Genomic DNA, 18,082 nt, shown 5'->3' on the forward strand with positions numbered 1-18,082 from the left:
GGAGGAGTCAAGATTACTAATGCCAAATCAGAAATACTTTATTTCCCACTCATATCATTCAAACATCTTTTAGGGCCATTGTGGATGGCGATAAGTCTGTCGCAATAAATCAATCTCATGATAAATTAAAATGAGCTTGATCACTTCCATTCTGATGATTAATATGTTTTGAAGGGCAATTTTGTCTGCAGAGACATAATCCATTTCATTTACGGTTTCAGTGTTTTTGGTCATTTTGTTTATTTATCCATATTTAAGATATCTCCCACTTGAATAGGGTGGAGTGTAATGCTCTTTGACCAGGATGACCCGGGGTTTGTAGTATCTCATTAGTATTTAAAGAGACGGCACTAAAACAACACACATCAGATCGGGGGTTTAAAGACGGTCCTGTGGAATTCAGACCAAAGCATTGCAGTTCAACTTTATGCAGACCAAAACTGAATGATCTGAATATAAAAACTAGCCCTGTGTATTCTAGCAAAGTAGTGGAGTAATCAAGAAACTGAAGCTTATGTGGTACATATTCTGCACGAGATTTCCCATATCATATTTGTGCATACCACTAAATGCTAGCTAACAGTTATTTAATGCATAAAACAGAGAGGATGCAGTCAGAAACGAGCAGAAGAAACTCAAGTCAAATCAAGAGTCTTAAAAAATAAACTGCAACATTTAAACATTGCTACCAGTGACAACAGAGCACAATTTATGATTATTTTACTTGTTTTTTAACATAATTTTCAGAAGTATAAACAGGGTTAGGTTAAAGACCGCACACAGAGCTTGCTGAAGACTGCAGTTTGCAGAAGTCGTCTCCTAATCTGCTCTAACTTGATTCAGTTTGAACCTATCTCAGCTTAAGATAACATTTTCCAGGAGTCGTGCAATATCTCTCCCTCCACAGACAGTAATTATTTAATTTGATCATCGGTTGATATTTCCTGAAATTGCTGCCCCCAGACTGTAGAAGTCAAAAGATATCAGCTCAAATGTTAAGTGAGTTACAATCACCGTATCTCACTTAACCCGGTTAATTAAACCAGCAGTAAAGTCTAAATGGTTCATTTAGTCAGTAATTAAATACAGTTCTGCAGCGTTCCCTCAGTAATTAATACTACAGTACATTTAGAGGAGATGCAGATAGTGCTCTGTGTGTGGATGTGTGTGTGAATGGTGGGTAAGCTTGGGCATACATGTATGTTAATACAACAAGTTTCCAGGGGAGCTAATTCGGTCTAATTAGCACCTTTACTCTGATACCCCTAAATAAAATCTAGTCAATCCCAGATTCTGTGATCACGGAATCTCAACATTTTTTCGCGCTTTAAACTTTGCGCTTCACTTCAACAATTGGTTTAAGTGATTCTAATGCCCATCTGCAGGTGGCAGTATTTTTTACTTTTACTATACTGCTGCCTCAACCTCCCTTGACATTAAGTTTAGTTCACGATAGATAAGGCAAGGAACAAAAAGCACAAGTTCTTTAAAGAATGAAAATGTTTGTCTGCAATATTTCTGCTTGTTGTTTTCTCATGTTTTTTTTTAAATATTTGGCTATAGGGAAAAAATATTGCACAATTCCTTGCAAATATTTTTGAAGTAGGATCACAAAATCAGTCATTTTCACTTCAAAAATAAAATCACAAAAGCAGTCGCGATTAGTGCAACCGGCAGCCTTCAGAAGGCATCTAAATGGCATAGAGTGTAAATAGGGTGTTCACACAACTATGATACATGGTGGTGGGAGCATCATGCTGTGATTGGCATCTCAAAGGCTCGACTAATACCAGAACTATGACCCCAAATCCCAGAGAAGTTGAAAAGGAGGCTTCATGGATGCAGAGCAGTGAGAGAAGGAGGAAGCTTAACAATCTCTTCCATCCATCAAAATCCATCCAAACAATCCTGGAGTGCCGGCTTGATTCTTTCATGCATGTTTGAGAAATAATTTGATTTCCATGGCAACCATTCAGCTGTGCAAAAGGCCTGGTTGGACTTAGCTCCGCTTTTGAGGCATAGCTCCATCTCTGAGCTGCAGTTTTTCTGTCTCACAGAGCAGACCTCTGCCACTCGGCTCCTTCAGACTAGCCAGCACCAATTAGCAAACACCTGGTGGAACTGATCTTCTGCTGAGCTCATTATAGGAGCTACTTCTCAGTCTAATGCTGGTTGCTAAAGGGTTACTAGAGGAGCCATATTGTGATTACTTTGTGACGGTGGAGTTTCAGAAAGAGCTGAAGTTTCTAAAGAGACAGGGGCCAAATTTCAAGGGATTAAATTACAAAGGTACTTGATTGTGCTATAAAATGGCACTATGTGCCTGGAAAACACATAATACTCCTTCAAATAAGTCTGTGGTTGTAGCATGGCAAGTTGACGAGATTTGAATCTTGTAACGGACTGTTAGAGTTTTCCACCTTATACACATTGTGGTGTAATTTAAAATTAATCACCAGCTGATCTCTTATCTGGTCTTCAGTAAGTAACAATTTTCTTCTCTATATTTTTGTTGTTAAGGATAGAAAGCAAATCTGTGTAATACATTAGTTATTAAAATATAAAGTTCATAATTGTGAGCTGGTAACAGTTTAGACATGCTGTCAGCCGGATTTAGATTTTTATTTTCTTTTTTACTTACATCAAAGCAAACACATCAGGTTTGCCAAGGTACAACTCTGAGTCGGGAAAGCTTTCTGTTTCCCTCCTTGTAATTTCACTGACAGATTGTATGCATGCCGGCCCGGGTCCGTACGGGCGCTCGTCTCACTAAAGGTGCATCTATCCGAGCGCATAATCCCAGATTCTTTCACAACTTCCCTGCGAACACCTGTTAAATTTCCAATGCTCAGGTTGTTAGGGCAGATTCCATTTTAATTTTAAATGTTTTCGGCGAGAGTTACATTGGAGGTGATCAAAGTGGTGATCACAACAGGAGCACAGGCGGGAGACGCAGCGCTCATTTAAATACGCACCAGAGCGACTGCTTTGAACACCCCTCCCACAGTAACACCGGTGGAGGAGGAGGAGGGTGGGAGAGAGGAAGAACACCCATTGTGGATTATATTTACATGTTGTGCACAGATATTACCTGTCTTTTTTGTTTTTAATTATACTGTTACAGGAACTTTAATAAGACTAGCAACACTTAAAGTTCTGCTGAAACAAAGAGGGCTGTGTAAACAGATTAAGGGGGCATGATAAAAATTAAAAGGATGGATAGCCTGAATGAACAGTTCCTAACTACCTCCCAAACTGCATCAAAAGTATTTACAGTTGTCTGATTCTTGGCTGCTAACAGATCTGAGCGGTGATTAAAGACGAACATTAGAATCCATTACAGACCTTGGGCCTTTTGGCTGTAGCACCAAGCTGAATGAGCGCTATGCTGGTAATAGTGTGGGCAGTCGTTCAAATCTCTCCGAGGTTCTTACCATTCCTGCAAAAGGAAATACAGCAGGCATGTTCACCAAGAAAACTACTTCTAAATCATTACTTAACCAATTACAGTTTTATTATTGTTTCAAAAATATGAGTATGTTTATGAAGTCTTAATATAGGTAGGATTGGATGGACCAAACAGGCTTTTACTAGCCAATACTAATTTCAAGGTTTCTCTGAGGTTTGACGAGATAGTTCTTACTTCCGTTGAAAGACTACAACACAGACAGAATCATTTTTATTAAGACTATTTTAATTCACCAGTAAATGAAATAAGAATTGTAAATCAATGAAAAAGTGGCAAGTTTTGTGATATAAATTGTAGTCATGTATACAGCAGAAAATAAATACTTATGCTTAAATGTGAAACCTATCTTATCTACCAATCTTATCTGCCTCCATAAAAGTCTGAAAATCAGCCACTGTCTCCTTAGGTAACCAACATCAAACTAGTGTCATTTAACGTCACTGTTATTTAACAGTGATGTCAGTTTAACAAGTTTAACTGACATCACTGTTAAATTTATTAATTTAACAGTGATGCTATTTAACGTTTGTTAAACTAACAGTATCGTCAGTTTAACAAATGAAAAATTTGGAGTTACATTCGGCCATCTTGGATTTTCTTTTTCGAGAGTTGCCAAAACAACATTGAAAGGCAACCATAAGATGGAGCACTAGGGAAGTAGGGATGCACCATATCGACCAATATTAGTAATTTTTTAACAAATCAGTCCAATAAACCAAACTGAGCCGATATAAAATACCTATATTCATTTTAACTTGTTGATGGGAAATGCATAAAAACTGTGTCATCGGGGTGCTGTGGTGGCGCAGGGGTTAAGCACAACCCACATATGGACGCCTTAGTCCTCAACGAGGCTGTCGCAGGTTCGATTCCCAGCCTGACGACCTTTGCCGCATGTCTTCACCCTTCTCTCATTACCCACTTTCCTGTAAATTCACTATCAAATTAAGGCCACTGGAGCCAATAAAACATTTAAAATAAATAAAACTGCGTTTTCCAGTGTATCTTACAAAACTTTACAGAAATTGGAGATTGGAATCAGCACAAAAACAACAAAACAAAACTGTAATCAGTAATCAGTGTATTTCTACTTTTTTTCCTCTCTAATCTCATTAATATATTGGTATCTGCTTTAATGGAATATGACGAATAATTAGAACTGGGTAATGGTTCTAAGTAATAGTATACATTAATCATATTTTATGTTAAATTAACTAGTGTTTAATTTATTAATTTTTATCAGTGTGTAATCTTGTGTGAACTCCTGGTTTCAGTAAATAACATGATGAACAGAAGTTTAGGTGTGTGTTTGAAGCCGGGCCTTCGTCCAGAGCAGGACACACACTAACGCCGCGGACGCCAGCGGTGTGTTTTACAAACTCAACAGCTCTCATTAGATGAGAGCCTCCGTGTAGCACAGGCCGCCTCATTAATGAAGCACAGCCATGTGCTGCCGCCACAGAGCACTGCGCTCACTCGTTACAGCAAAGCCGAACGGGTCAAACAAACTGCGTGGGAGGACTCCGGGCTGCGTACACACAGAAAACATCCAACGCCCCGCGTGCTGTCCCTTCCCACCACGCAACCAGTTAACGCCGACGCTCATACATTTATTCACACGCACATTCTTTGAAGAAACACCAGCATGAATATGAAGTGCAGTAGGTCTGGTCGGGAGCAGGAACCCCGTCGCCCTCGCTCCTCAGGTCCATCCGATTTCTGTGTCATTCCGCTCATTTCTGCGGAGCTGATTGAGCGAGGGTGTGTGTGGGTGTGTGTGTGTGTGGTGCAGGGAGATGGGTTTACCTCCTGATTATAGCTGCTCCATAATTAACAGTGATCAGATTTGTTTTGTGGCATAAATGGTGCGTGTGTAGAACATTAGGCCTGGCAAGTCTCATTTCGGATTCAGCTCAGGGGCTCGGCAGCAGACGGGTCACGAGCTTCAGGGAGCACAATCACCAGCCTCGCTCCATATGGTCTCGCTTGCCGCAGCCTCACCAGCGAGGGCCGCGAGTGCCAGACAAGATCCCCCAAGAACATAATCGTGTTCAGTAATTACCGAGACCAGCTTTTTCTCTCACACTCATCCTCCTTTTCAGTCCTTTTTTTTCCGCCTTGCACCTGCATATTCTCTTCTTTTCCTTTCAATCACATCCTCTCCCCTGTCTGATAGTTGGATTGTGTTTGTATTTTCCCTTCTGTATGTCTCTCCCTCCCTCCCTTCTTCAGTTAAGTTTCAAGATCAGCACGTGAAGAAAGATTGAATGAGGAAAAGTCAGACACTCCCACATTAGTTAATTTCTAAATTGCTTTATGTGGCTGATGCTGAAAAAACCCACTTGGTCCTGCTGCCTGCCTGGAAATTATAAATAATTGTAACAGATGCGCCAATATGGCCGGCCTCCAATAAACGAGGCCCCAGATAATTTGACCAGCCCCCTTTGACAGGCCAATTTAATAAAACATGAACAAAATCTTCCTCACTAATAATTTATCATCCCCTCTCCTCCCATTTGGTTAAAGTTGATTACCCTGGCAGTTAACAAGGTCACGCCCAGATGCCAGGTTTCTGATAATACAATCAGGACTTGTTGGAAAGAAAAGGTGATGACATCCTGCACAGCTTTCTTCACGACCAACTACAGCTCCTTATGAATGCCTTTGTTTGTCTACAAACTTTTATTTTGATGTGTTGCTGACGGCAACGCACATTTTCGTTTATGGCTTTCACACTTTTTTTTAAAAATCAAACGCTTAAGAAAAAACAGATGTTAATATTTCTAGGTGATGGCGTACAGACTCTATTTACACATGAATAAACGTAAAAAATGTTTTAAAAATTATACAAACTTTGTCAAACATTTACAACAAACACAACTTGTTAGATTTTTTTTTTATGCAGCCCAATTTTTTTTAAACCAAATTGAGCAGCATGGTGGGGCAGTTGCAGCAATAAACTCTGGTGAAGCTGCTCTCACCAGAATCTGTCAAAGTAGCACACTTACTTGTGGCTGATAGGCAGCAGTTTTTACTCAACCTGGAAGTAGCTAGCTTAGAAAGCAACCCATGTCTTTTCCCTGTTGTTTGTTGATTTAATCAAATTGACTTTGAATTTACGCTACACGGGTCACACAATTATGCCATAAATTGTGTTTCCTCTTACACCAGAGTAGACCTATAAGGGTACAAAAGTCTAGATGCTAACCAGTTTTTTGTTGCTGTCTGGGTCACAGATAGTCATAGATAGTGGAAGTGGAGTAGTTGAAGTGAAATATTGACATGTCCGAACATATTTCAGCATAAAACATGCCCACAGATTTCTGACCAATCACACAACACTTTGGACAGAGCTCTGTGAAATGGTTCGATCTAAGAAGAGGAGGAGGACACCTCCCTACGGACCAAATGGCACAATTTTCATTACCTGATTACATCAATGAGAGCTGATGGAGACACTTCAGATGAAATTTGGGAGGACTTTTAGGGCATGGCGTATACGAGAGTGAGAAACACACACAGATTTCACTCACCAGCATTCAGCATTCATTGCAAAACCTCTTGAGATCAAGCAGAGAAATCAAACATGGCCAACTGGGAAGAAACAATGGCGATAGTTTGTGTAATGTATTTAACAGAAAAAAAAAAACAATACAAAGACTTCTGCAATGTCGACCGGACTTTTGAGGCAGTAGTTCTGTATTTTGTATTTCTCTCCGTGTTTCCATCACCTCGCTTTCTGATTGGCTACGTGTCACATTCAACAGGCTGCCTTCCTGGGGAAACACCACCAAGACAACCCAGCATATTGATAAGCCCCGATTTTATATTGAATCGGTCCTTATGTTGTTCTGAGTGGGCCAGATCACTTTTAAGACACAGCAGGAAAATCTCTAAAGATTATCTTTAGGACCGTCACAATAATCAGAGCGATTTTAAGAATGTCAGAAGTGAAAAATCGGGACAAAAATCTTACCATGTGATCCAGGAATTATACATATTTCTCTCAGACTTTGTTTTATTTTCCAGTTTCCACAAGTAGTAAAATATAGTATTTAATTTTTTATTAAAGACAAGTTGAAACTGCCTGTCTGAATGTTTGTTTTGCTAATATAAAGGTCACAGCCTCTCTTTTCTTCCAGCAATTTGCCGCTGCTCCGTCTGATCGGGCCTCCACTCAGAGTTCAGATCCAGGGCCAGAGGACAGACATTTCCCTCAGCGATCCCCCAACAGTGTGAAAAGACTGCAGGTAGGCCAACGAACACCACCAGCAATTACAGCAAAGACAGCACGTGGGTGAGCATGCCCACTCCATTTGCTCAGATTAGATCAAAGTCGTAGCAGAGGGATGGAAAAAGAACGGTCTGTTAAGACAGAGCCATGTGATTCATCAGATCCAGCCCAGGACAACCTTTGTCCCGGACTTCCCAACACACACACCCCATACACACACACACACACCCACACACTCGGAGGCCCCTCCTACTGTGACCCAGGCCGGCGTGTGCTGCTGGTTTCACGCATGCCTTGGGCTCAGACACCAGCTAATTTACCGCTTCAGCCGAACATTATGAGCGAAAAGAGAAGCTTTTGATCTTCTCAGTATCCCTTTCATAAGTTTGGCAGGACAAGTTTCTAGATGGCCTCACTCACTAAGGGATGGCCTTAAGTGCCTGATTTATTCACATGTCCTCATTATGTCTTAAATGAAGCACCTCTCTACTTGTTTTTACATGTGAAATATAATGATACTGCTTCTCCTAAAAGGTTCTGCTGGAAACTCCTACACATCTGATCTGTAGGAACTCGGGCATAAAGATGATATTTTAATTTACTGTAACGGCTTTCAATCAGAAGAGATGGTATTCTAGTGAGATTTCCTGTTACGTTTTCATAAATCCTACTACTTTCTCTTGAGTTCTTCCAGTTGTGACTTTGCTTTGTGAATAGATTTGTGCATTTTATTTATTTTTTATTACTTTTGCGCACATTTATACAACTTTTATATTCCCTGGGAGAACAGAACTATTTTAAGTGCTCCCCACTGACCCATGACATGCTGCTGCAGACATAAAGACGTCCGCAGATGACGGTGACCCGAGTTTCTGAAAGCTGGAGAGAGAAAGCGGGAGCATGAAGAAAGGAAGTTGATAAAATGTTTCATCTCCAGTGACACTGAGCCCTTCTGAAGAACAGCTTCACCTCTGCCTGCTTGCAAACTGTTTAGCTTTAGACTTTTTTCCCGTGTTTCTTCATTGTTCGCCCCACGCAGATTGATCTGCGTGACCCTGTGTTGTTTATGCATCCGTTACCCGGTTCTAAGCCTGGGTCAGGTCATGACCAGAACCAATGTTTATCTGAAGAACAGAGGCCAGACCTTTTTTCTGTTCCTGTCTGCCTTGTGGAGCTCAACGCATCACAGCTCAGTCACCCATAAGTGCTGCCCTGTCATATTCCAGCAAACCTGCTGAAGCGTTTCAGTGCCGATTCTTCTGTTTCATTTTTATTATTTTATCACATTTAAACATTTCAGATCACCACATTTTAAGGTCAGACAAAAACAACTTAGTAAATGCAAAATGTTTCAATGATGGCTTCATTGTTGCACACTGAAAGCCCCGAACATAGAAATATTTTTTTCAATCTTTTACAAAAGTAGTTTGGAGATTTTTTGTTGTTTTTTTGTAAGGTTTTTTGAACATGTAGTATTAATACAACATAAACATGCTCCATTTTGCATTTTGTCAAAGTCTTGCACAAAAATTACATATGCACTGTATTCATGCATTCATGTATCTAAAATTAAGGCCTTAGATCTCTTAAATTTATACAAAAAATGTAAATACATTGACTTTAAATATATTGATCCCAGGTCTTTAGTTTTGCTGTTGCAGAACTATTAAATCTCATATATTCTACAAATGTATTTTTTTCCTTGCTGAATTTTTCTGTCAAGCAAAAGTTTCAGTGGGTTAATCCTGCAGCTAACAACCTGCTAATATACCCTCATATATAAAATGTATGGTTTTCGTTTGTATATTTAATGTCTTGATATAGGTCTTAAATTTCATTCATAGTGAAAGTCTTAAATTTGAGTTGCTGCAACCTGCAGAAACCTTGATTTGTACACATTTTTTTGACATTGCAATAATCACAAGAAAAACTGAGAAGACATTTTACTAACTACTTTTTGATTATTCTGGTACACTGAATCTCAGAGATCTTCAGAGGCAGGTTTTCCATGTTATGGTCATGTTTTGTGAAATTAAATGCAAATTTCCTATCTAATAACATTCCAAGACTGAACAGTACAGTTCAGTCTTTATGTTTGGTTAAAAAAAAACAGTAGAAAATCAACATTTGTACTTTTGCTTTGTTTGAAATATAGATGTTGTGATATTGCAGCACTGGGTCTTTCTTGGCTTACTTAAAAAAGGACATTGAGAAATTACCTTTCTCAATATAAGAAGGTAAAAGCTTGAATTAAGCTCAACTTTTGGAAAGTTGAGTCAAGTACCGGCAGGCCTGATGAATCAAAAATGAGTTCAATAGAACCTGTCTGACAACATGAAGTAGACATCTATCAGTCTGGAAAGGATCACAAAGTTTTTCTAAGGCTTTGGGACTCCAGTGAACTACAGTAAGAACCATTATCCACAAATGGAGAACACAAGAAACGAATGGTGAACATTCCCAGAAGTGGTTGGCCTTAAACATTTGGCAATGTTTAAGGCCAATCAGAAGAGATTGGCCTTAAATCTGCCAAAAGATATCTTGATGACCAACAAATCTATTGGGAAATATTCTGTGGATGGATGAGGCAACAGTGAAAACTTTTGGAAAATGACAAACATGTTGGTGGTAGTTGTGACGATCCAGACCAGAAGATGAAACAATGAATTCTCCTCTCTACCACGCTCTTTCAGAAATGACAAAAGGAAGTGGTATAGTCAAAGTTTTAAATCCAATGGAGATGCCATGCGACGACTTTAAGCAAAATCCCCTCAAATGTTGATTAAAATAAAGCAATTCAGCAAAGACGCCAATAAACACTGGTTGACTCTTAACTTACACCACTACTTAAAAACAGTTTTGTGTATTTACTAAAGTTGTCTGTGTCTGAAAATAAAATTTCCTTGTTCTGAAACATGTAACTGAAAAGCAAAGTCAGACGATGTCTGTACACGGTCAAAGACTTTTTACACTGCAAAACCACGCTGCATAAAAACCCTCCTAGACTTTATAATTGGTCATGTCCTCTTTAAAGATTAGGTTTGGATTTTCTTTTCTGGCGTCTGTGTTTTCCCTGTTGTACTTGAAGGCTAAGCCAGTTGGCCCGCCACTTGTCAGGAATATGCAGATCAATCTGCTAATTGGTTGCATGAAGTCATTAAGGCCGAGTCAGAACACATGGTTGGTACCCACACAGGCATGTTCGCAGAACCTGGCACTGCAGGTCACCAGAGTCAACTTCCAGGCACATTCCCAACATTATGTATACATGAAAATCAGCGTTATACAAAGATATTTTAAAAACAAATGCTCAAACACTAACATCTGATTTAACAAATACAGTCTTGTTATTAACAAATCAGTTTGGACAATTTTCACCTAAAATCTACAATTTTCTCTCTTTGTTGAATCATAAATAAGGAATTCAATTTATAGTATTGTTATACATAAGGGTTTAGTTACATATTAGACTTGCAGTCAGTTCAGCCTTTTACCAAATTGTAGCATGCGTTCCATATCAAACAATGTAGTCAAGTTCAGGTGATTATTCAAACCGGTTAAAAAGATTTCTATTTATGGAATCAGAACAGCTTCGTTGGCCAGGATTGTGTACACAAACAAGAAATCTGACTTCAATTTACAAGCACTAACATATTCATTAATTGACAGCCAGGCATTAACTGCAAATAAATACATTTTAGGGGAATTGTGTCGTTGACTTTGCAGCAACAGTGGAGAGAAAATCTTCCCTTTAATAAGAAGAAACCTACAGTAAAAGCAGAACCAGGTTCAGTGTGAGTGACCAGGGCATGCACACAAAAGAGATCCAGGAGTAGTTTCTATCTGAAAGAAAAGTAAAACATTAACAGAAATAGTAGCTCCATTAGTGGCTTCATCTAGGAGAGAGACACATCTAAACAGATATCGGTAGTCGCAGTAAAAGCTCAGTCAGTGGGAGTATTTTTATGTCCTGCATGTTATGTTACACACTGCTGGGTCAAATTGCAAGAGCTTTAAGGGGTTTAAACGCTGAAAGACAGCATGACCATGACCCTGAACATTTAGCCGAATGGTTTACTTTAAGTATTGGAAAAGCACTAGTCAACGTTTTCAGAACCACTTTTCTTCAAATGCAGATTTATACACCTATTTCTGTTGGTTTGTAATAGAACCACCGGGTTTTTGCTAATTCCTGCTGGCTAGTCTGAAGGAGCTGAATGGGGAAGGGCTGTTCTGTGAGGCAGGAAGCTTGGAAATTGCAGCTCTGAGGAGGTGCTGCACCTTGAAGGTGGGCCTAGGTCCACCCAGGGATTTTGCACAGCTGAGTGGTTGCCATGGAGATTATTGGTTTTCCTTAACATGCGTGAAAGAATCAAAGCAACACTTCAGGTGTGCTTTTGATGAGGCAATAATATCATGGCATGATGTAAAGCTCAAAGTCGATTTTACATAATGTTGCTCCTTTGAAATTTGTTGGCATAACTTGGAAAAATTGGAAGAACTTGGAGGTTTGAAAACGTTTGCAGGCCGCTGTATTTCACCACACAGTGGTGATGAAGAATCCACTTCCTCTTTCTGCTCAGTAACTTTAAGAACTTTGAAGCGTTGATTTAAACTCGATTCTGGCCGACGAGTTGAACTTGTACACAATCTCGTCGTTAACCTCCTCACTTTCTCCTCTGCTCCTCATCCTCTTCTGCCCAAGGACTGTTGGGCATTTAGTCGCATTGCATATTTTAGCCTGCCATCTGGTCAGCCCTCCTTGGCACCGCATGGGGCCTCCCATCCTCTCATATTCATATTCCACTAGCATATTGTTCCCACTGCTTTTGTACAGCACGGCCCCAGCGCTTCTCTGTTTCTTTATTTATTCCTGCAGAAGAGACTGGCTAGTGAACCGCACCCCCCCTCCTAATCGGCAGCTCTTCCAGTTGTCCTATCAAGTGTAACCTGGAGGCCCCTCGTAGAGCAATTAGAGCGGCCTCCCTGCCCACCTCTTGTAATGAAGCCCAGCACATTCTGGAATCTATAGCCCCTTTAGTCTCCCCTAATGGGACATCATTATTGTCAAAGAAACAATGTAAATGGAAATGAACATACTCATTAGCCAGTTGCAGGGAGAAACCTTCGGCACTCTCAGCTTGCAACTGCTGCCTCCAAACACGCAGACACACACACAGATGTGCGCTGACTGCTGCACCGGCTCCCCTCGCTCCTCTGGCAGCGTGTTTGTTTGTGCGTGTGCGTTACGGGCGCCGGGCGATGTTCGCCTTTTCCTTGAGGTGAGAAGGGAATGGGATGAACGCAGATGATTCTGTTATTGGCATTCACTCAGCGTTTCCACACATGTTAATTGCTGCATGGGTTGGTGGATGTCTTTGTAAGTGAAGTTTTCAGCTCAGTGCTTCCTGTGCTCGCCTTCTCCCAGGGTGCACCTGTGCAGCGGTCCAGGTCTCTGTCCCCAGCCGGCAGCGTGGGGTTGGGAAGTGGGAGGAGGATCGAAGCAGAACAAAGAATTCGAGACCTGGAGGAGCTGCTGCAACTCAAGGTAACCACTGACTAAATATTTTAGCACAAGCAGCTCTGTACAAAAAGTCCGGAGGCATTAAAGCGCTCCTAAACGCAGGGGATGAACCAGCACTGTGTTGACACATAGCAGGGAATTATAAAAAAAACAAAAACTATTTTAGGATCTTTGTTACCAGTGAGCTAAGGAAACTCAACAGAATGCATCAAGTCATTGACTGAGAGCATTCACTCCTCCTTTTCCCATCCAGACTTTGTGGCAGGACTTGAAAAGCGCAGTTCACCACCGGTCCCAGAGCTTTAAGAGTTCTGCCAGAAAGAACGGAGCCATGTTTGAGAACATGGCTCCGTTCTTATCTACCATTAATTATCTACCATAATTTATCTACCAATTGTTATCTACCATTAATTTATCAAGAGAGGCAATTACTTGTACAGACTGTAACTGCTCTAATATTGAACATAGAACCAATATAACTGGATTATGTTCCGACATAATTGAAGCGCTACTGGGGGCTAACCTGCCTTTTATTAAAAGTAATGTAAAGATTTAAAATAGACCAGGCTGGAACACATATGTGTCTAAATTCCACAGTGAAGCCCGTGAAGCTACTACTTCTTCTACTTCTACTTTCCCTGCTGGGATGAATAAAGTACTTCTATTCTATTCTATTCTATTCTATTCTATTCTATTCTATACTTCTTGGGCTCTAGCAGGTAAACCTAGGCAGGGCCCTATATTTGAGCATAAAAAGTTGTCTAATTCTAAATATAAATATGCATTACGCTTCATTAGACAGAATGAGCAAACCATGAGGGCTGATTCCTTGGCAAAAAATCTTTTAGGTAAGGATACAAAAACCTTTTGGAAAGAGGTTAAAACTATCAATAACAGTAAATCCTCTCTCCCTTTCACTGTCGATGGTGTTTCTGGGGTGAACATGATTGTGAATTTTTGGCAACATCACTACAGCAAATTATTCACCTGTATACAGAGTGAACCCTTCCAGGTTGACAAGGTTAGTAGTGTAGAAACTATCAAAACACACGAGGTCTATCAAGCAATTAAAGAACTGTCTGTAAATAAATCTATAGGAATGGATCTTATTTCAGCTGAACATCTCAAATTTGCCAGCTCAAGGGTTGTCCCTCTTCTTGCCTTGTGTTTCACTGGTTTTATTATGCATGGTTTTATTCCTGAATCCTTAATGAATGTTCTCCTACTTCCTGTGATTAAAAACAAAGCTGGTAAAATTGGCAGCTCTGATAACTATAGGCCTATAGCCCTAGCTAGTACACTGTCTAAAGTCTTTGAACTAACTCTTTTGCCAAAAGTTGCAAAGATAGTTATGTCCACTGACAATCAATTTGGGTTCAAGTCCAAACATGGCACTGATATGTGTATATATGGCCTAAAAGAATTACTGAAAAATTATAACAGCAAAAATTCTACAGTTTTTCTGTGCTTTTTAGACGCCACTAAGGTTTTGATCGTGTAAATCATAGAAAACTATTTTTAAAATTGTGCCAAGCTGGTGTTCCCAAGTATATAGTAAGATGTCTGTCCTACTGGTATGCTAATCAAACGATGCATGTGAAATGGGACAACTGTGTGTCTGCATCCTTTCGTGTCGGCAATGGAGTCAGACAAGGAAGCATTTTATCTCCTATGTTGTTTAATTTTTATATGAATGACCTCTCTAAGCAGCTAAACCTGTGTAGAACTGACTACATGGTTGGTGATACTATTATTAATCATTTAATGTATACTGATGACCTAGTGGTTTTTAGTCCAAGTTCAGCTGGTCTTCAGCAGCTGCTTAATGTCTGTTCAGCATATGGTGAATTACTTGATGTAAAATTCAATCCATCAAAAAGTATCATCTTGATCTGTCGCACTAAGGAGAACAAAAATAGAGTATTCCCAAATTTCAAATTGTCTGGGATTTTATTGAATGTCTCAAGTGAAGTAAAATATCTTGGCCATGTGTTGACAGACCGTCTGTCTGACGATGAGGACATTTACCGTCAGGTTCGAATGTTATACACTCAGGCAAATATCCTTGTCCGTAAGTTTGGATTCTGCTCTGATGAAGTGAAACTGAACTTGTTTAGGTCATATTGTACATCACTGCATACTGCACATTTGTGGTGCCATTTTAAAAAAGCCAGTCTTCAAAGATTGAAGGTGGCTTATAATGATGCACTGAGACTCTTGTTAAATAAACCCAGATGGACCTGTGCCAGTGAACTGTTTGTATCTGCTCGCGTCAGCACTTTGATGGCTGTTTTAAGAAAGCTTATGTATAAATTTATTTGTCGTTTAAACGAGTCTAATAATAGAATTATAATACTGTTGACTAATATCAAATATAGTGCAGTAAAATACTCATCTGTACTCTGGAGACATTGGTATGATTGCCTTCTGAATGGCTAGGAGTCGTTTTTTATTTTTATTTTTATTGTACTTTTTATTCTTTTATTGTCTTTGCTTTCTTTTGTATGTAATCTGGACTCTGAGTCTGTAATAAAATCTGTCTGTCTGTCCGTCCGTCCGTCCGTCAAAGAGTCGCTCCTAGCTTAGCTTCAGAGGGATTCAGAGAGCGACTATGAGCGATGAATCGACACAACTTATCTTTTTAGTGAGGAAGTAAGGTTGACCCTGTTGCTTTTAGGCCACATGTGTCAAACTCGAGGCATGAGGGCCAAATCTGGCCCGCCGTAGCTTCTTATGTGGCAGTTTTTTAATCAATGAAGTTTATTTGTAAAGCACATTTTAGCAACAAGGCAATTCAAAGTGCTTTACATCACAAAAACATAAAAATAAAAGGCCATAAAAAAGCCAGTCACCAGCTGGAGAAACTAGTAACATTACATTTTGTCTCAAAATGGTCAATACACATCAGATATGTGGGTCAATGTTCCACTGATTATGGGTTGAAAGCAGCTCTTTAAACAGGTTGGTTTTCCATGTTTCAGGGCGACAATAAAGAAACCTTCATGAAAACTGTCGTTAGGGTGACGCAACATGGACTTTTATCACAATATTTTAGAGTGCTGTTGTGATAATGATAAAAAGATTAAACAATTTTAAATTATTAAAAAATCTATTGACAGAATTCAGACCCCACAAACATAAAGTTGCTCTTGAAAATATTCCTATTTGAAATAAGCTTATTTTCAGGACGTTGCATACTTAAACAAGTATGATTTTTTTATATTTCTAAGCTGCATATAGAGATTTTATTTTATCATATTTTTGACTTTACTGATATATTGATGCTTTCATTGAAAAAACTTTGGAAAACTTTGTAAAAATAACCTTCTAGTCCATTTTTTAAACATTAATTAGAATTTATTTACAACAAATCAAAATCTTGTCAGAACAAGATATTTATCACGATAAATTTTAAACAATGTAATAATTACCCATATCTAGCTGTTGTGTGCTTAAATATTATTCTATCAATCAAATAAAAGCAGTTTTTATCTGTTTACAACCAAAGTACATCAGTCAGTGCCTCCAGTTTTTTATTCCACGATCGCAGAAATTCACGCAAAATCTGCATAAGCATGTGTAAAACTGAGCTGTTACTGCTTATCTTAACATCAGTACAGTGTAAGGGTGATCTGGTGATTGGTTTCTGGATTAAACAGTTGATAACTGGATAGTGAAAGGTGATTAAAAGGTTTTTTTTTAATAGAATTTGAATCAGGTGAAGCTAAAACTGACACTTGATTAGTTCTCAGTAGAACATATTTACAGAGGATTTTTTCTTGTCTTAAATGCAAAATTTATATATTTTCATGCAGTTTTGGTTTAATTAGTGATTTCAGTAAATGGAATGTTCCAGAGTCTGCAAACTCCAGTTAACAATTAATAATTTATTAAATTAGTCTGCGATTATTTCAATAATCGATTAATCACAATTAATCCGATTAATTGTTTCAGCCCTATTCCAGAGCGACGGTGTGCTTAGGCAGAGAGATGACAAGAGAAAAGCTCGTTCAGTGAAAGTAGAAGCAGCAGTATGTTTTTATCCTCCGTTAGCAAATTATTGGTTTCTTAACCTTCAGTTATTCCTCTCATCAACTGTTATGCTCAGTTTTTGTCTTTTACAGTCTAACAGTTTGATTTTCGTACTTGTAATTGCAGCACAGGACATTTCCCTATTTTTATTTCAACTCTTTGGTTCTTCATCCTCTTCACCTTCTCAGCTGGCCAGTGACTGACTGATTAAACAAAGGTCGTCTTTGCTCTGAGCACAATCCTTAGAAATACATCAGGCATCATTTCCTTGTCAGATGAGAAGCACCTGAATTACATCACCAGCAGACAGCTAATGCCCGATGTAAATTCAGCCAGCATGCATGACTGTCTTGGTTAATGGTGCCATTTACTTGTCCACCAGTTGAAGAGCGTTTAGTGAAGGCATGCACAGAAAAATGTAACCGCATTAATGAGGGCATTAGTTCAGGGTGGGATTAAGAGGTTTTGTCCTTTTAGCTGGTATCGTGTCGGCTCTTTTCACATTTCTCATCTACAGAATGCCTTTTCGCATCTGATCCGAGCGCTGACACGTCGACCCCGGTTATTAACAGGAGACAAACAAACATTTCTCTTAACACTGGCTTTGTTTTTTATGTCTCCTTCCCTTCAGTTCAGTTTAAAGTGAAAAGTACTTGTTTGAGTGTAATTATTTTTCGGCTTGATCGTCCACGGGTGTGTATCGATCGGAGGGCGAGGGTCTGATGACCAGAGCGCAGCGGCCCGGGGGAGTTCTGTTAGGAGCCTGGGAAGCCATGATGTGGCTAATGCCCTGCCACTCGCTTACTCCCTACCCTGCAGTGCT

At 39.4% G+C, this 18,082-nt stretch overlaps 1 protein-coding gene across 2 annotated transcripts in view; it reads left to right on the top strand.

Annotated features, from left to right (window-relative positions):
* cntln (centlein, centrosomal protein) overlaps window positions 1–18,082 on the top strand; it is a 115,824-nt gene that overhangs the window by 18,774 nt on the left and 78,968 nt on the right. For both annotated transcript variants that reach the window (XM_032564116.1, XM_032564115.1), the window contains 2 exons: window positions 7,612–7,719; window positions 13,132–13,251. In XM_032564116.1, the coding sequence (XP_032420007.1) occupies window positions 7,612–7,719; window positions 13,132–13,251 (228 nt within the window). The remainder of the gene's footprint in view (window positions 1–7,611; window positions 7,720–13,131; window positions 13,252–18,082) is intronic.

This window comes from Xiphophorus hellerii, chromosome 5, assembly GCF_003331165.1.
Source record: "Xiphophorus hellerii strain 12219 chromosome 5, Xiphophorus_hellerii-4.1, whole genome shotgun sequence".
NCBI lineage: Eukaryota > Metazoa > Chordata > Actinopteri > Cyprinodontiformes > Poeciliidae > Xiphophorus > Xiphophorus hellerii.